At 43.0% G+C, this 20,219-nt stretch overlaps 1 protein-coding gene across 2 annotated transcripts in view; it reads right to left on the bottom strand.

Moving 5' to 3' along the window:
* ARID5B (AT-rich interaction domain 5B) overlaps positions 1 to 20,219 on the bottom strand; it is a 178,794-nt gene that overhangs the window by 27,726 nt on the left and 130,849 nt on the right. Inside the window, exons 1-4 of one of the 2 annotated variants that reach the window (XM_062214589.1) lie at positions 16,649 to 16,938; positions 15,164 to 15,276; positions 8,760 to 8,964; positions 6,794 to 6,846 (exon numbers count right to left, since the gene is read on the bottom strand). In XM_062214589.1, the coding sequence (XP_062070573.1) occupies positions 6,794 to 6,846; positions 8,760 to 8,964; positions 15,164 to 15,276; positions 16,649 to 16,652 (375 nt within the window). In that variant the 5' untranslated portion in view covers positions 16,653 to 16,938. Of the gene's footprint in view, positions 1 to 6,793; positions 6,847 to 8,759; positions 8,965 to 15,163; positions 15,277 to 16,648; positions 16,939 to 20,219 lie in introns of those variants that run through there. The other variant, XM_062214588.1, reaches the window with a different exon arrangement.

The raw sequence follows: 20,219 nt of genomic DNA, 5'->3' as shown, positions 1-20,219 counted from the left end.
CTTGTCATCTTTGTGTCTCTTATGAGCACTGCATTCTACATTTCATACAGGATTTGCACTTCCATGCTGCCATTTAATCCTCCCGTAGCCCGTGAGGAAGGCTATAGGACTTTAATTCATAGATGAAGTGAGACTCAGAGAGGTTACATGATCTGCCAGTGACACACAGCAGCAGAGTGAAAACCAGGACCCATATGTTGTTTTCTGGTCCCAAGAATAGACTCCTTTCCACTACAGTAAAGCAGCCTCCCGGAACGACATGAGGACGACATGATGACGACATGATGACGACATGATGCCAAGCTTGCAGCAAGGCGCTAACACAGAGCTCCAGGGCTCTCTTCCCTCAAGAGAGGCAGATGAGGGTGGGAGTCACAGCTTCTCTTTGGAGTCCTCAACTTTTAGCTTTGGGCTGTCTCCCCTGGGGCAAACATCTGAAGGGGTGGATGTGGTTAACAATTGCTCAGAGATGTTACTCTCTCAAAGTCTGGAGCAAACTATGGCTCCTTCACCCTGACCACCTGTGTTGGTAGTCAGAACCACTGAGGCATTGAAAAATTCTACTTCTATCAGAATCCATCTGTTTATTTATTTATTTATTTATTTTTGACAGGCAGAGTGGATAGTGAGAGAGAGAGACAGAGAGAAAGGTCTTCCTTTCGCCGTTGGTTCACCCTCCAATGGCCGGCGCACCACGCTGATCTGAAGGCAGGAGCCAGGTGCTTCTCCTGGTCTCCCATGGGGTGCAGGGCCCAAGCACTTGGGCCATCCTCCACTGCACTCCCGGGCCACAGCAGAGAGCTGGACTGGAAGAGGGGCAACCGGGACAGAATCCGGCGCCCCGACCGGGACTAGAACCCGGTGTGCCGGCGCCGCTAGGCGGAGGATTAGCCTAGTGAGCCGCGGCGCCGGCCCAGATATACTTTTAATTTAAATGCTGACAGTGGACTCCAGAGGGTAAAGGTGGGAAGATACCATGCCAAGGAAGAGATGCTGCTGCTTTCAAGGGTCCACAGGTTAGCAGGAGGTCCAACCCCACACAATTTACCACAGAGGAGGATGTACAACTGAGCAGTCCACATCCAAGTAAAAGAAGCCAATCTTGGGAGTGTGAAACTTAACCTTACTGTAAAGATGCCTGAGTTACTTCTCTCTCAACACAGGTAACACCCAACGAACCATATGGGAAGCCTCCCACATCCATTATTTTCACAAAGGCCTCACTGCTTATAAAAACAGAGGTGTTGGAACTGCTCTTTAGAACCCAAGTGGTTTATTAAAGGTGGCCTAAAACCAACTCTCCATACCACCAACCTCAGCCAAGAAAATAGGTCGAACGAGTGGGAAAGGAATCTATCTCTTCCACAATGATAAAAATACCCTGTGGCTTAAAAAAAAAAAAAAAAAAAAGGAAAAACACTCTTAATTCAATGGTCTTAGAGTCTTGATAGCTCTTTTTGGTTGCAGGGTGAAAAAAAAAAAAAAACCACTAACTTTTTTGTGGTCACATAAGGAAATATTAATCAGAAATCTTTCGGGCTGAAGCTCATCCAATGGCTTAAGCACAGGTAGGAAACAGAAGTCAAGAGGAGTTTGCCCGAGCACAGCATTGCTGGGCTGCTCTGCGGAAGAGCCTCCTTCTCGGGACCTTGAGGGCGGACTGAATTCAAGGAAGATGACTTTTTTTTCCTGGTAGTACTCCAGGAACTGGAGCCTTTCAAAACTGCATGACATCATCTTTGGCCTCAAGAATTTTGAATTAAGCCAGAGGCTGTCTGTCCAGAGAACTAGGGTTAGATTCAGAGGATGTCTTCGAAATGATGTCAAAACCAGAATTTGATGTCAAAGTCTAATCCTTCCAGAGAGAAGACAAGCGATTTCTTCCTCCTGTCTTGGGGGAAGGGGACGGGCAGGGCGGGGCGGAGAAGAGGGCTGCTGACAGACGTTCTTAGAAGCACCCCTCTCACAGCATCCCCTGACTCTGGGATGAGAGTTTCTCAAGAGCCATTTCTCTGCTCTGCCTTCTCTCCAAATACTGCCTCTGGCTTGCTGTCAAATGGTTAGCCAAATGGAAATCACTTTTAGCAAGCCTTTTACTCTCACGGTTCTATATCCTGGTCAGACCCTGAGCCACTCTTCCAGCATTAACTGCTTCCCCAGATGCTGAAGTGAGGGTCCCATCAACTCAGCAGCGAAGCTTTATCCGGTTCTGCCTCTTCTACAGTAGGTGATCCATGTTCTAATGTGTTTGGAAGGAAAACTTGGGTAGATAACTAGAAAGCAAGGATCCGCACTGCCAGCCAATCAGAATGCCGGAGCACTGTGTTTTCAGGAAATCAATTCCACTCAAAACATTTACGATCTCTAACCCTAAGGAGGCAGAGACTATACATTTCTAGCAGAGGCAGAACAGGCTGAGAGCCTTGCATATTGCTATTAGTCAAATGTTATAAAGGCTGAAAATAAAACTTCTGCTCCTCTTTTTTTTTTTTTTTTAAATTCAATTTGAGGGTTGTGAAGGACTGAAATGAAATAATCCATAATCTGCAATTCAAACCAGAAGGTTTGGAATAGTTTATAACCACAAACAAAAACAAGCCAATTAAGATGGCCTCTTTTTATAACCAGAAGGGATTCCAGAGAGATGTCTTTATCCAACTGCAAGTTAACAGCAGCAGTGACACAGCTATGCGTTTTATATTACAGGGTTTTTTTTTTTTTTTTTTTTGCTATTGCTTAATATTTACATTATCTAGACTTCTTGATCCATCTCCTAAATTCACACATTATTCTCAAGAATCAGATAAAATGTCAGCTGGTAATTAGTACATCTGATAAGGCTCATGGTAGGTGCAAAGAACAGACTGACAGATGCTACAAATGAAGGCAGGTTATTACATCCTTTTCCCAAAACATCACCTGAAACGTGTAGAAAGCATTTAGTGTATGCAAGAAATAGCTGAGAGTGGAAGGCGCCAAGAGGGATGATTTATGAATCTCCTTCCTCTCGCGGATACCAACGAAGGCTTAGACAAAAATGCGCAGAAGGCCTGGCAGGTCAGGGTCTGAAGACTGCCCTGATGACTCTGTGCAGCGCACTGCATCTCCCTGAGCCTGTTTTCTTCTTTGTAAAATGCAGGTGTGAAAGGGAGCAGAGCAAGGATCTCTTTTTCACTAAGTACAACTCAGAAAAAAAAATCTGGGGGCTACTCTTCCTCATTCAAAATGGAAATAGCTTACTGAGTCCCGACTTAGATCACCACCTTAGCAAATGGAAAAATACTTGTCTAAGACATTGTGCTACTCTTGAGTCAAGGGAACATTCATTTCTAGCCTATTTATATGGTAAAATCATAGAGGCCAATTTCTAATCTTTGATACTTGACTTACATGGGGGCCACTTTTTTTTTTTTTTTTTTTCATTTTATTTAAAAGGCAGAGAAGAGAGAGAGAGAGGAGGGAGAGAGAGATTCCATCTGCTGGTTCATTCACCAAATACCAACAATAGCCAGAGCTGGGCCAGGCCAAAGTCAGGAGTCAGCAATTCCATCCAGGTCTCCCATGTGGGTGGCAGGGACCAAAGCACTTCACCTGCTGTCTCCCAGGCTGCACATTAGGAAGCTGGATTGGAAATACTGTACCTGGGCCTCAAACCAGACAATATGGGATGTGGGATTCCCAAGTATCAACTTAAACCACTGTGCCAAATGCCCAGAGGATCACATTGTGAAGGGAAGGGTTATGGGGGACACTAGGGCAAGTTTTAATAATTATTTTATAGCTGGCTTTGAATTAGCAGCACCTCAGTAGTTTAACCGAAAGGATTCTCTGATTCTCAGGCCCAGCTCTCACCCGGGAGTGAATCCCGGGCTTGGGGTCTGGTCTGCTACTCATGCTTTGAAATTCCCAGTTGGACATTTGAGCCCCCGTTCCCAAGGAGTCTCTGGGAGCCACTGCTCTGGAAGACTCTACGGTCTCTCTTGAGTGCTAAACGATACAGGTCCACACTGGTTTTTGGTATCAGATCACCTCAGAGATAGGAGGCCTTCAGTGGCTCTGTGATGACAACGTTACGTCCGTGGACACTGGGTATTACTGTACATCTCCTGGTGTCACTTCAAACCTGAATCCTCACCAAACACCTCACACTTTTCTTATCAAAATATGCCAAGAACCAAATGTATTCTATTTGTAGGGGGTTCAAGAGCTTAAATAACTTCGTACAGGGCCAAGAGGCAGCACGCAGCATCTAGCAAGATGTGAGAAGACTGGGAAGGAGGAATTCTTCTCATGGGGCAGATGCCAATCTGGTTTTTCAGATTCCCTCTCCCCAGTGAAGGGAATCAGAGTGTCCCACCCGCAAAATGTGCCGCTTTCGTATAAGGATCAATTTGAGCTGAAGGCAGCAGAGAATCAACAGATACAGGAAGAGCTGCTGTTCTTCCCTTATCTGCCCCAAAGCAAGCTATAAATTTCCCTTTTGTGAAGATGTCCCCAACAGTACCAGGAAGAGAAGAGCGACTCTTATCTCTGGAGATGAATGGTCCCCTCCTGTAGCCCCCACTGTCTACTAAATGGCTCTGGGGCCTCCTCACTTGGCCCCATCCTTTCCATTCTGCCCTCCTCTCCCGCTTCAAGGTCACCTGGCCCAGCTCCCCATTCTAGTTTTAATCACTAAACTCTCTATGTCTGATTTGATTCTGTGACTGTATCTCTCTCCCATTTGACTCATTCCCTCTTTCTCAAAGACTGTGATCTTTCATGTCTAAGTTTCATCTCTTCCCCAAATTCTGCTCAAACAGTACTGCAGCCACCAAGTCTTCCTTCTTTCACCTCCACATGAGGTGTAAATTTACCTCTACAGGGCACTCATCTGTCTCCACTTTGTCCATGATGATAACCATTGCCTCTCCTGACAATGAGCACCTCAAGCACTGGCCCACTGGCCTAGATATTTTGCATCTCCTACAGTGTCTGACACAGTGCCTTGTATATATAAGATATTCAGTAAGCATGTGGTCAGCTGATTTGCTGATTGTGTGGTCACTCTTTCACTTAACAAAAGAATAAATAGTATGTGTTCAAGGAGCACCACTTATACCCTGAAATTTAACAGCGGTTTCTTCTGTACTCTATACCAATTTGCTGTTGCTTGGGGTGGGGGGAGGGGGAATCTTTGTGAAGTTACAAAAGTTACAAAAGCAGGAAAAACTGATTCTGTGAAATTTGCTGGCACTCTCCCTATCAGTGAATAACAAAAAGTTCCCAAGTTTAAAAAGGCATTTCTTAATATTGTGCAATATCATGTAACTATCCACAGTCACAGTTCATAAGAATATGTATTATTATTCCTAATACTAAAAATTCGACTTAAAAGTCTAGGTTGTGAGGTTGACCCCTAAATTTATGAGAATAAGTTTTTTTTTCACTTGGATGAAAGCTACATTTAGGTTGAGATTTTACAGAACTATGAGCTAGAGTGGCAAGGAGTCCATATCCTGCCTGGTCCTATCAGCAGACTTGACCAAATGAAAGATCACAATATTTATTTTACATAGAGCACTTGATAAGAAAAATTCAAGTAAATTCATGTCTATGAAATGTACATTTTATGAGTAGTTTACATGACTATTATATTTCTTTATAAACAAATATATATACAGTCTATATATTAAATAAATATTTTACATGCTCATATACTCAAAAAGAATTTTTAGACAGCATTCATAGAAGATATCTCTATAGTCAATGCCAGATTTTCCAAATCACATAACACTTGCCAACATTTCCCATACCAAGCCCCTGACATCAAACCATTATAATAGTTTGTGGAACAATATGCTTTATCTGGCAAGAAACAATGATTATTATGCTTGGGCTGAAATGAATTTCATTTTCTTGACTTTGTGTCTCTTACTGTCATTTTACTATGGTACAGAGATATCCCAGATTACTGCTTAAGCAAAGAAAAAAATAATTTCTTATTCAATTGCAGAAGAAACTGCACAACTTAATCTGATCATTGTGTGGAAGAGAAAATATTTCCAGTGACGACATCTTCCTATGTCAATTGATTTTATTACAGATGCCATCTCTGTGTGCCGGATTAATGCAGCTCTTTCTTCTTATTTCAAGATCTTAATCTGAGTTTGTTGCTCTAACATTTTATTGGTTCAAAATACACGCTGTAAAAATCCGTGGCCATCAAATTTTCCTGTGGGCTAAAAATAACCCACTCCTGTCAGTTAGAATTAGCTGATAAAGAGTGTCAGAGCTTGTTCTGAATAAGTTTGATAACTTCCTGTTTATTCAGCACTGACCCTTGTCTAATAAAGCTGCTTTTGCCCTAGAATGAGAGGAGATTCTGCTGCATTCTATTCCTTAATGGCCAATACTGATTACTTTTGAAAGCCTTTAATACATTTCCCATATTAGACATGAACAGATGTCAGGTATGTTGCCAAGAGAAATTTCTTTTATGCAATCTTGGCTTGTTGTACAATAATAGCCCTTTCTCAACATGGGAAAAAATTACAGACCCAACTAATTTCCCTGACAGGGGAGAGTTACATATGTTTTCCACTTGTAGTTTTTACGACAAGTTTACAATTTTGCCAAACCTGGAACTAATTGGGACTGTTTCCAAAAGTGGCCCAATAAACCCCCAAAAGTGTAGAGCCATTCAAAAAAGGCAGCCAATGACAGTTTGCTTTTGCATTTTCTACATTTTGGTCAAAGGAGGGGGGGAAGTAAGATTGCAAAATTATTTCATTTAAGTTGCTTAAACACTTACTGTTTCATATCCTCCCAGTTTTTGAGCAGCTTGAAACATAGTCCAAAGGTTAACTGTTAGAGGGACAATAAGTATTTAGATAAGCATTGCATTAACATATTTCCAAGAAATGTCAATTAAAACATTTTTTTCAACGAGAAAGAGAAAAAAAAAAAACACTAACGTATCACAGAAAGCTAAGTTCTTAGGAAACAATTTGCCAAAGGGCATTCAACAACAGAATCTATTTTTAACACTTAAAATATTTCTTATGAAATAGTCACAAAATTATGGAGATAGTTCTACTTTCAGGACAAAGGACAACATGGTTTTAGTCCTGTTACTGTCAACAGAGCAAGAAAAGCTAAATTAGAGCATCCTTGGGAAAAAGTATTTCAGAATTGGGGTTGGTTGTGTTCAGCCCTTAGAAAGAAGCCATTCATTAAACAGTACTACATAATGCTTCCCTCAGATAAAAACTCCCTAGGATCAATAAATAACAGCCAACTTAATATATGATTACCTTCTTAATCGAATGGCTGATGACAACACTCTAATAAAGGCTTACATTGTATTTCACTACCACGTGATGCCTTGCAATGAGTAGGAAAATATTTCACTTGCAAGGCAGCTGTGATACAACAGATGAGAGGGAAGGAAGACATTCATTCACACAGGAATTGAGTCATGAACCCTCCTGGTCCTCTAACTTGTTTGTGTGATGTCGCAAATATATTTTTTTCCAAGCAGGGTTTGCCTGTGTTGAGGTTGTTAAACAATTATGCTCAATTGCTAGCAACTCATTCATTTATACCAAATACCCTGGAACGAGACTACTATGGATCTGATTCTTTTACAAGAGGGGAAAATTGAACTTCAAGTAATTCCTTAGTAAGGGAAATGAACAAAATGAAAATTAGAACAACAACAAAAAAAAAGGCTCTGTGACACAACATGTTCGTAAAGCCTCATTGAACCTTGCACTATTTCAAAGCTATCAAGAGCCCTGCGTCGGCCTTGATTTAATCTGAACCAATGCATAATGCAACAAAGCTGTTCATAGTACATTAATTTTACTTCTATTTCAAGCAACCAGTTTTCCGACAAACATTGTAATCATTCCTAGTTATATAAGTTTATAATGGCTGCGAGTGTTCTCTTGCAATCAGTGCCAATTGCTATTAGGTATGTAAATTGTTATGTAAAACATACAGGTTTGACATTCTTCATCAAAATGACACATGGTTTTAATCTAGGGAGATACGTTTGGAGAAAATACTATTTCAAGCCAGAGGCTCATCGCTTCGTGCACCACTAAATCCAGACAGAGGCAAAATATATATTCACTTGCAAACTCAGGGCAAGATCTGGGCTTTTTTTTCTTTTTCTATTATTATGGAATTCTCATCAGCTATGAGTTCCTGTTCTCTTTCCATGGGATGATACTTAAAGGCACATGTGAAAGTAATTGAAAACTGGGCCCTCTGTTCAAATCTGTGCATTTCTTGTTTCTCTGAAGTCAGATTTTTGTTATCTTTTAACAAATTTGGGGCTTAGGAAATGTATTTTCTCTTGGTGGTTGTTTTGTCCACCTTTAAATGTCCTCCTTTGAAAAGCTGTCTTTTCCCAGGCAACATCTGTGCCTGATAAAGCTACGTCATATTATTATCTCACAAGAAAGGCGGTGCAGACACTCGAGACTGACAAAACAGAAAATGAGAAACTTTCAACATGTCTATTTCCAGTCATAATCAGTGGATTCAAGCCTATAAATATCTCATTGCAACTGTCCCAGAAGGGAACAATGTAGCGGAAAAAGGCAGGGAAAAAATTCTTGGCTTGGATGATTTGTAGATTTAGTATAAACAGAGAACACCATCCCTAGATTAGGATTGCAACATAATCCTGAGTCCAAAAAAAATTTTTTTTTCAATTCAAAGAATCTCAGCGATTTTGATATTTCAGAAATGAAAACAAGTATACTTACTCTGTTTAAAACCTAAATAAGGGATTCGTTCTATCGGTGTTTTCCTTTCTTTCATGTATTTATAAAGTGCCACCAAGAAGGCCTGTTCATCTGCCCTGCACTCCTCACCAATAGCAAGCTTTGGTTTTTCTTCATTGGAGACTTTTTTACAGTTGTTGTGGTTATTCTTCGGCTTGGTCAAGGCTGACCTGGCCTCACATTTCACCTGGAAAAGAAAAAAGTACACGTTTTCAAATAGGGCAGAACTCTGGAATGCGTACAGAGATGTAGCCGGGGATGCTGCTCTCAGAAGGGACAGGCTGCACCGATGGGTGGCACTGGCCCTGAAAGTAGTTTCAAGGCACCACTGAACCTGATTGTCTTAGATCAGGGGATGCTAGGCTTCTTAAAGGGTCACACAGTAAACACCACAGGTTTTGGAATCATATAGTCTCTGAGATCATAGGCAATATGTAAATGAACGATTCCATTAAAACTTTATTGACAGAAACACAGAGCCATTGGGCCACAGTTTGCTAATCTATCCCAGCTTCTTTTAGACACTAAGTACAACCGATATGAAACAAGAAACAGTATTTGCATCTGGTAGAACCATTCCTTCGCCTCTTTATATATTTTATTTTCCTAAGGGGCACCATCCATCAAGGTTCTTGAATAAACCCTGACTTTTTAATAAATTGTCCCATACCGTACACTTTGTATCAAAATGAAAGGTGCATTTATTGCTTCATAGGAAATTTATCTGCTTGCTACTCTCACCAGCAAACTGGAAAAACATGCCCGCATCAGGAACACCAGCAAGCTCTCCGCTGTCTGTCACCTGAAAGTGTTTCTCAGTAGGAAACAAAGGATCCCACTCTTTAATGAGAACTCCTTGCTTTTCAGGCAGCTCTGAGAGTATAAGACACGTTAACTTGCCGCAAAACGAAGGGTAGAGGTCAGCTAAAACCCAACAAGAGTAAGTGAAAAGTTCCATAATTAAAAAAATAAATGGCGGCGAATGTTCCAGATGCTCTTCCTTCCACACTCTGGGCGGATGTGGGGCTCGGCCTACGGAGTGGCTCACCTAATGTTCCCTCCTCACTGCCATGTTCTACAAGAGGCCTTTGATGGTTGTTAAATAGAACGCTAAGTTGCTGAGCTATTTTAATTGTAAAAAGGGGAAGTACAAAGGGTCAGACTTTGAGTTCAAGTGCGCCCATGGGGAATGTGTACATTCCAATATTCTTTACATCTCCGTATCTAACATCGGGTGGGAAGAGGGCAAGTGCTGGGGAAATGTTATGAATAAAAATGTCCCACATACTCTACAGTGCGCTCCATTTCAGATTTTTGAACTTTTCTTTCCCTGCAGATCTTCCTTAGTAAGTACTAAGAACATAAAAGACTATGCTTATTTATTAAAGGGAAGGGTGCCCTCTGCAAGGGTTTTCTTTATTGCTTATTCTCTCAAGTGAACATGTTCGTTTGATATCTTTAGACTTGTCTTGGAGAAGTAAAATTGCATGCACAACTCACTCAACGGAGGGTCTAGAAGAGATTTTAATGTTTAAGGGGCTGTGGAATTGGGGTTAAATATATTATCCACATAATATTTTCACTTACGGTATTCTCAGACTTTAGTACTTTGTAACATTCTATTAAGGAGAACATCCTGTGAAATTTTATGTTGTCATCATTTTTCGCTTTCAAATTTTAGGTTGTTGGGGCTAAAGTTCTGATGAAATGTATGATTTAATGGCTTCTTGAAATCATAAAATCACTCCAGTTGTAATCTGCATTGCTTCCCAGCCTTTTCTGAATAGCTAGGTTCTATTCTTTTTTTTTTTTTTTTTTTTTTTTTTTTTTTTAGAGGATTTATTTGAAAAGCAGAGTTACAGAAAGAGTAGGAGAGACAGAAATCTTCCATCTGCTGGTTCACTCCCCCAGATGGCTGGAATGGCCAGGCTGAGTCATGCCAAAGACAGGAGCTCCCCCAAAGACTTGGGCCATCTTTTGCTACCTGGCTGGATGAGAAGTGGAGCAGCCAGGACTCAATCAGTGCTCATGTGGGATGGTGGCATCACAGGTGGCAACTTAACCCACTATGCCACAACGCCGACCCTAGTCAGGTTCTGTCCTAAGCTCTATTAAGTATTAGTTCATTTTATGTCCACAATCCTAATACGGTCAGTATTATTCCTGTATTAGAGATGAGGCAAGTAAGAAACAGGGTGAGTAGCACATGTACAAGTTAGTAAGCAGTGAGTCTGGGATTTGAGCTCAAGTGGCCCCAGTCTAGGGCTTGTGGTTTTAAACATTCTACTGACACTCTTAAAAAGATCAAATTGGGAGTGAAAACAAACTGCAAATTAAAAAGCACATCATATTACTAAGCATGACAAAACATACCATTTAGAAATGTGACGTATCAAATGAGAAGTCAAAGATAAAACCAGGTGGTTTCCAAAGTATAAAAGAACTCTGTCCCTTCTGCTGTACAGCGGACAAAACGGAAGGAAAGCAGAGACACAGAGCACCCGGAGTGGACACAGTACTGTGGGCTTTCCCCGTTCTGTGGTCAGGTCATCAGAATCCTAACAGGCAGACACTGAGCCCCATTTTCCCGTGGAGAACACGGAAGCTCAGCAAGTGAGGGGCCAATGTCTGGGTTTGGAACTCAGCTCCACTTTCCTCCAAACCTCAGTCTCGTTAGAAACAGGAGTAGAGCAAAGGGCTGTGTAGAAAGCAGGCTGAGTCTTGCAGCGATAGCAGGCCACTTATCTCTAAGATTACGAGGTCCGAAGCACCTGTTAAAGGAGTATGTGGTGCGCTCCTCAGTGTCAGTGTCCAGATACCTACTTAACCCTCTGCCTCACCTGTGTGGAAACAGCCAGAGACAGCAGGAAAGTGCACAGGGGATGCACAAGCCAGGTGCGAAGTAATTCAGATCATGGCGCAGGCTCCAGATGACGCCAGGCTGCCAGCTACTGAACTCCATCCTGATCCAGTGGGCTCGCCCCACGCTGCTCCTGAGGGAGCCAGGGGCTGGGTCGGAAGTGAGCAAGCACACAATGCCTCCCTTTCTCCTACTAGCTTGAGACATTTTTTTTTTCCAGGTAACATAAATGAGCTCTTTAAAGTACTATTCTGTTCCGAGTAGGACCAAGTCAAGTTCCTGCCTACATTTTTTCACATTTACCCAAAACATTCTCAGCACTTTAATCTATCGAATTATTATAGTGCAGGTGTTAATGGAAACAGGAGCTAGTTATCATGGTGACCTTGAGAAAGCTCAAGCTTTTGATGGTGACAGTTAATTACCAGATCTATTTTTTTCCCTACCTGAACACTGTACACCTGTTGAGTTCACTAGGAGCCTTGGGGTTTCCAGAGTGATTGAGGAAGTGCTAATTAAAGAATCAACATTTAACGTTTCCAATGAATCACTACCTATTTGATATTAACCTCATCCTTCCACGGGATTGAGTTATAACTAATCCAGCTTTCCACTAGGATAGCAAGATGCGCTGAAGCAGCAAAAAAAAAAAAAAAGCTAAAATTGTAATCTCGGCTTGGTCACTAACTTGCTAGGTGACCCTAGCTTCTTCTTCAGTGAAGTAAGTATGATCCCTGGGAGCGGTTCTGAGGACGCAACGAAATGAAAAATATTGGAAATAATGGAAGCATCACATTTGTGAGATATCAAAAGTATGTTTGTGATTTAAGTGAAAGAACATATTGCACACCCTAGTTCCCTTTCTTACATTCTTTTTTGAATATAAACCACCTGTTACACACGTCTGGCCTTTGGAAAATGCTTACAGGATATGAGAAATCATTTTGCTCCCATCCATATAGATTTTTCTCTAGAGACATAGGCCAAGATCATTTCTTTGTCACAGATCATCCTATGAACAGGCCTGGGCCTCAGATCTGCTGAGATCTGCTGCTTTAAGGTGAGTGTAGGGGAATGGCAGCATTTGGGTGGGACACATTCATGGCGTCTTCAGAGAATGCATGGTTTCCTTCCATGTGGTGTCTGCTGTCTTTGGGAAGCCATGAAATTATCTCCCCTGGAGAACAGGGCCTTTCAGAGCCCTGTTCTCATTGAGAAACTACAACCTTTTGAGGGCGACAGGAAAATTACTGATCATGAACACAACAAACCCAATGGAATGCATTCTAGGAACTTTGCTCTGTGGAGTTGCACGAAACTGGTATTTATCCACTCAGATGGTCTGTTTCAGGTATGTGGGAAACGGTCGCCCAGATCTTGGTCATAAAGTCAAACAGCTCACTGTCACCTAAAATTCTGCTTCCAGTTCAGCAAACGATCAGAGGGCCACCGTCTCATAGCCCTCGCTGCAGCATTTCACGGGAAGAGGCCATTGAAGACACACATGTGTTCCTCACGGCTGTCCTGCTCCCAGATGCTGCTTGTTCATTCTGTATCAATTTTAATGTCTGTCTGTTGGTGCCAACAGACAAGTTCACCATACTTCGAACGTGCCAGTGTTTTAGCTGAAGTGTTCTCACCAGACCTGCTAGAAGTGGCCAAGGCAGACTTGTAATCCAAGACTCCACAAAGAGCCGAGCCATTAGACCAGTCCCCCAGAGCTGAGTGCAGCGTGACACTGATCGCTTTACCACTGAACATCTGCAGTGCAAGCAAGATCCGTCTCCTCATATAGGTTCTGTGTGGTAGCACTGGTGGGAGGTGACTGAACAGGTCACTCAGAAAACCCAGGCTTGACTTGTATCCATCTTAAGGAGGATAAGTCACTGAAGATCATATGCGGCCTGCCTGTAGAGCCCGCTCCTGTCCTCTGATTTGCAGGCCTGGGAGTGAGTCCTGAGCTGCCTTCCATGGAGAGAAACCTTGGAGATACTGTACTTTCAGATCAGTTGTATAAGTTTTGTAAAATTCCCAGAGAAACCCTGGAAGTGACTCCAAATGACCGGGGAAGGATCTTCTTCCTGCTGGGCTTAGGTGCAGAATATGCGGGAGTAAACACGTGATGTCACCCCAGAGGGTATGGACCAGCACTACTCAAGCCACAGGCCGCGCAAGCTCTGCTGCATGTTATGGTCCTGGAACCTTCTCCTTGCCTTCTGCATTGTCTTTCAGGAACTTGCAGACTACAGTGATAAGGAATGGTCTGTCCCTGGCGGCACCCTTCTAGACCATGGAACCCAAGGAAGGCAGTTCTAGCCTCCGATGTTCCTTACAAGAAGATGTCATTATGCCATTTGTGTGGCCTCCCTCAGAGAAGACTGAACAAGCAGAATGGATATCACATTAGGGAAAGATAGATTTGTTTTTTAGCCAGAAAATGGAAAGTGCACATTTTTAATCCTTCAGAATCTTGAAAGCATAAAGAAATCCTAACCAAAAAAAATCCTAAGAATTCTTGTGAAACAATCGTACCTGAAGAGTAAAGAATCTGAATGTCTAGGATTTACTTCATTACACTGTTGGGGGATGGGTGAGGAAGGGGGAATGACATGGCAGACAAACACGGCTGTAAACACAGAATGGAACTCAGACTTTTTTTCTACAGCAGAGTCTCCCAAATTTACCAATAGTCAAAACTCGAACATTTTCAGAAGTTTAGTTTTTGTACCTGGAATCATGGTATCAGTTGAAATCTGGCCTAGATTTTATGTCCTAAAGGGATTACTGTAATCTTTGGCACAGAAATAACACCTAAACACAAACAGTTAAACAGAACCAGGGAAATCTGACCCAAGCCCACCAAAATCCAAAAAGTAAGTCTAAGCTATGACATGACACTTTGCCCTCCCTGATGCGAAGCATTTTGGATTTCTACTTTCAAGATTCAAAAAAGGCTTAGGCAAAATGAGCCCTGGATTTTCTCTCCACATTAATAGAGCTCTTTAAAAATATATAAATAGGTATATGTAAATATTTATATAAATATATATGTAAATATTTTGCTATGTATCTTTACTTTTACTCTGATGTAAATTAGAGGTGACCTTGGAAAGTACTAACTGAAAAGATTAATTCTAGCCATTTCTAATTTCATCCTCTGTTAATCTCTGAAACATATTTAAATGAACACATTCAGAAAGAGGATGGTTCAGCTGGTCTATTTTTGATACGAGCAGAGTAAACTATGTCATTGTGTCACCTACTATGAAATCTCAGTCTCAGTGACGTGGGTGCTTAATCATCTGTCCTTTACCCAACAGGCCAAAGTGGGAAGCGGGAAGTCTTTCTGTTGACTAATCAAAATGCGTCCCTCCCTCCATCCCCCAGCCTCCAGACACAGCGTCCAGTGCCAAAGTCAGATTCTGCCCTGGAAACGGCCACCAAGACACAGAGCAGAGAGATGAGGAGAAACAAGGAAAAATGAAGAGACACAGCAAAATGAATGTGATGGAGCAAATGATCCTACCTTGGCAACAGCTTTGCCATCGGAATTATTGTTGGAATCCTTAACGCCGCTGAATGAATCTCTTCGTTGCGGGCATGGTTTCTTTTTGCGTGGTCTGCCTTTAAGATTTGGCGCTGAAAACAAATGGAGAACAACTTGACACACACTCTCATTACATGGGCTCTCTTATGAAACATGAAATCTCAGTGCAGTGGTCCCTCTCAAATTCTTCAGAGAAATAGCCAACTCTCACTGTATGATTCCCTCTCTAAAGGGTTACATCCTGGTAGACTATACACTTCTGTACATGTGTCCCAAAGCCATCTATGGCACTTTAACATATATAATTAATATCAATAAAAGGAAGCCCCTAACTCTGAAAGCTGATGATACAGAAAACCCCCTTCCCTACTCTGAGAAAAGAAGCATTCAGGGCTGACAGACAACCTTGAACCTGGCTTTGAGACCATTCTTTGTCTTTTGCTTTGTATCTTGTTTTCAGAGACCTAAGTGATGTGCCTGCCAGCCCATAAGGGTAGCCAAATAACACAGCATTTGAAAACATCTCTCTTTGAAAGTGTGTGGCAACATGAGCAGTTTCCCAAATTATCATACCGATGAAGTCAAGAGAGAGCTGTAGAGAGAGAGAGACATTCACAATAGCAGGCTGGAAAATATTATTACATGTATTTACTAATCATATTGCGACTGGCATGTTTCAAATCTCAACAAACCTGGCAGATACATTTCAATCAGCATGCTGGCTGCCTGTTTGAGGGTTTTTTAAAACAACTTTCCGAGATGACTCTGGGGTTAGGCTGACTCTATTGGGGCTATTACTTTGTAAAAGCCAAAGACAAGAAGACAAATCAAAGTTCTATTTCCTCTTTGCTGTTGAGTTCAGTATCTTTTCACATCTCCCAGAGAGGCAGGGGGTGGGGGAGGCTGCTGTTTATTGAGTGCCGGGAGTGTCCGGCATCAGCTTTCACATTTCACTTCATCAGTCACCCACGTCAAGCAAAATTAAAACCGACCAAGTAACCCACCAGCCCCTGAACAATTCCGAGCTAATGAATTAGACCCCGGACAATTTCTTCCAGACCTTCCCAGGTTCCCGCACATTTCATTCCTCTAAGGGATGATTACGACACTGTCAACTCTCCACAACCGCGAGCACTCTTAATTGTTGTGAACCTTACTTATGTCAGGCAGTTAAACAGTGCTTCCAGGACATTTTACACTGTCCTCATTCTACAAACACAATTAATCCTACTAATTTGATTTTCCACCGCGCACACACAGTTCTGTTCTCGGTAAAACACAGCAAAGCAGAGCTGACAATCAGAGAGGCAGAAAAAGTTTCCAAAGCGACTCCTCAGCCCAAACCCGCACTCTTCCCAGTCCCCAGAACGCCGGTCTGAGAGCCCAGCCCAGAGAGCCAGCCAAGATCGCTCAAAGGTAAACAAGTCCACAAACAAACTCAAGCGAAGAGAAAGTAGCGATTACCCATTCCAGTCGACAAACATCTGCCTGATCGCTCGCTGTCTGCGCTCCCGAAAGCTACAGCATGTGACTGCGCCCGGGCCACATCCCTGGAAGTCTGGACGTGGTGTGGATGTCAGCTTCCCTCTGAGTGCGAGCGGCGAGGCTCAGCGCTCTGCTTACAACGGCCCTCCCCCGGCAGCTCCATTACTCATGTAAACACACAGCAGTGACTAGCACCGAGTGTGTGGGATGAGCTCTGAGGACTCCGACGAGCTGCCAGACTGGCAGGGAGGGCTGTGCGCTCCCCACCTCCCTGCTCTGCTCGGGGCTGGTGATTTCATCCGCCTGCTCGGCCCATGCTGACCTCCTGCTGGCCTGTCACAGTGCCATGCCACGTTCTGCGGATCGGACACGGTCCACGGCCTGGAGCCAGGGCGTGGACCATTTTGTTTAGAAGACTCTGTGTAGCACAGAAGTGTTTCCACAACTGACCCAAGCGCTAAGACTTTAATGACTGCGAGGGAAGGATGTCCTTTCATGTCCCTTATCAAAATAACAGCCCAAGCCAAAGCTGACAGAAGCAAACCCAAGTTGAGGTAGCAGGTCCGAGGCACTGATGAACAGAAACCAAACAATACTGTCTCTGTTCCAGCTACTATGATCTCCTCTCGCTAGCATTTTGGTGAAAAGCACTTAAACCTAAAAGGCATTTATTTCCAGAAAAGCTTTCAAATCCCAAAGGCCTTGAGATTGAGGACTTGCATCCAGCATGCTGTTTTAAATACTGACAGCGAAGATTCCAGGAACTGACGAGAAAAGTCCTCCCCAAACTGGCTCTATTTTCTCCATTCTTTTGAGCTGTTTTCAAAACCCAGAGAAGCACATGTCCTTCCCGGGCTGATTCTGAGAATTACAAACTTAGAACAGACCAGCTAACACCTAATATTCTAGTCATACACATGTCAACACTAAATGGGATTCGATCAAGAGAGAAAAAGCGAGTATCTGGATAAGCCAGGTATGTTTAGGTAAATGCTATCCTGTCATATCCCTCCTCCACCCTCCCTTCTGAACTTGTTTTCTATCCTTTTCTCTGGAACCTGGCACTAAGTTCCCTGGACTTTAACTTGTGTGTGTGTGTGTGTGTTGGGTTTATTATTATACTAGACTGGAGAGTTCTGAAGGGCAGGACCGTGCCAGATTCATCCTTCATCTGCCCCAGCACAACACCCAGCAGGGAGCATTGCATAACAAGGATCTGTTGGATGAACAAGTGACTAATGGAAATAAAGATACCCACACAGTCCTCTTTCCAGTCCTCACTGGCTGGGCCTGCCAGCCTGACCACGTGGGATCCTCGTCACCCAGGGCACCTATACACTTGCCACCACCTTTCCTACTCATACCTCACAGGGCACTGTGTGGGAAATTGGGAGGGGAGACCTAAGGCCTTTGGTTCTTGGTTATGGTTAAGCCATGGAGTCTGGCTTCTCGGTAGGACCCTCATCTCCTTCCGCCTGCAATGCACAGATGCCCCAAAGAGCATGCGACGTGCAAAGTCCCAGGGAAAATGGAGTGCAGGAAGCGGTAGCAGCCTCCAAAATACAGTTAGAGACCTTTGGGATTTCAGAAGACCTCAGGTGAAGCTTAAAGACTTGAGCGACTGGCCTTGGGAAAGAGCAGAATTCTGGTCCCCAGACTACATCTTTTTGGGTCTAGGGTCATGAAAACAAATCATTTGCTAAGGCTGGTGATTGAAAACAAATACATTAGGATGTGGTGGTGTTCAGAGGTCTGGTGGAACTCTGGACTTTAATTCTTTGGCATAAGAAACACAGCCCCACTGGCCAGTGCTATGGCATAGCAGGTAGAGCTGCCCTCTGCAGCACCAGCATCCCATATGGGCGCGGTTCAAGTCCCGGCTGCTCCACTTCCGATCCAGCTCTCTGCTATGGCTTGGGAAAGCAGTAGAAGATGGCCCATATCCTTGGACCCCTGCACCTGTGAGGGAGACCTGGAAGAAGCTCCTGGATCCTGGCCGTTGCTGCCATCTAGGGAGTGAACCAGCAGATGGAAGATCTCTCTCTCTCTCTCTCTCTGCTTCTGACTCTCTGTAACTCTGCCTTTCAAATAAATAAATAAATCTTAAGAAATAAAGAAAGAGAGAAAGGAAGAAAGAAAGAGCCCCACCCTCTTCCAGGTGCCCCGAACGATCTATACCTGTCTTACCCTGGAAAGATCCAGAATCCTGACTCTAGTGCCTTAGGTGAGACCGACCTCCACCTGGGAAGCCAACAGCACCCCAACTGGTGCCCTTATCAGTTCTACTTTGACAAAACATAGTATAAGCAGTAAACACACAGTTACTCTTACATGTGCACATAACCCCCTGCCCAGTCTCAGCCTGGCTCATCAGAGAATTCAGTGCATGCCTTTAGCAGGAATGTTTTCAGTATTACACAGGTACAACAACAGGAGCGAATGGCGAGTGTTTTCTCTGGCCAGTCCCTGTCCGGAGTGCTTTGTCACACCAAGCCAATGAAGAAGGCACAATGATTATCCCCATTTTACAGATCAAGAGTGTGAGCTAGAGATTACATCACTTGTCTTGGGTCATACAACAGGTTACTTGGAAGCAGCTGGATTCCAACCCAGGCAAAGAGACTTCATCCAGAGCCCTAGTTTAAGCGACTTCTCTCTAACACACACATATACATATTTCTCTCTCTCCACCTCATAATGAAGTATTCACAATTGCTTGCACTGGACAAGCTTTCCCCGAGGGAAAACACTCTCAGGAAGCAACCAGAGTCCTATACACTTAATAGCAAGCAGGGTCCCTGTTAGCCCTGACTTGGTAGAGATGACAGGACTGCCACTAAAAGCCACTGAAGTCACTAAACTTAGTGCACCATACACATTACCCCCCACAGTGGGCTGCTGGCTCCGTGTCCTAATCAGTGAAAGATCACTGTGGTGTTTTTTTTTTTTTTTTAATCTTTCCTCTCTGACTGCCCATCTGCTTCTCTAACTCAGTGCCAAGAAATTAACAAGCATTCACCTTTGTGAAGTCACTGCTATTTCTATAGGTGTTAATCCCTGGAGAATCAAGCTACCTCCAGGGCTCCAGGCTACTTTGACAGCTAACCCATCTTTTAAAACTCTTCCAAATAGTAACAGATCATAGTCCATTTTCTGAACAACAGAGCAGAGTAAGTTGTTTGTTTTTTCCTTAAAGCACGTAGCTGTAGACAAGCATTTATGTATTTACTTCACTGTGGGCTCAGACAAGTTATGTGTCCCGGCAGTGCAGGTGTGGGAAACTTTTCATCTCAACCCCAACTTTTGCAATAATAATAATAAAACAAAGGAAATGTAACAAGTTACTGGCAAAGTAAATTGCTTTTGGCTTAAATGTTCCTGTTTTTTTTTTTTTTTCCTACTGTGTTCTTCCTGTCATGACTGCCTTTTTTTTTTTTAATAGCATTTATGCTCTTGGAAATACCACGAAGATAAACTGCTATAAAAGCGGGATTGACTCATCAGTTAACAACTCTTTCTTCCCATTTTACAGAGAGGATTTTGTTGCTAA

Source organism: Lepus europaeus, chromosome 17, assembly GCF_033115175.1.
Source record: "Lepus europaeus isolate LE1 chromosome 17, mLepTim1.pri, whole genome shotgun sequence".
NCBI classification, from domain to species: Eukaryota; Metazoa; Chordata; class Mammalia; order Lagomorpha; family Leporidae; genus Lepus; species Lepus europaeus.
This window is presented reverse-complemented; position numbering and strand designations above follow the sequence as displayed.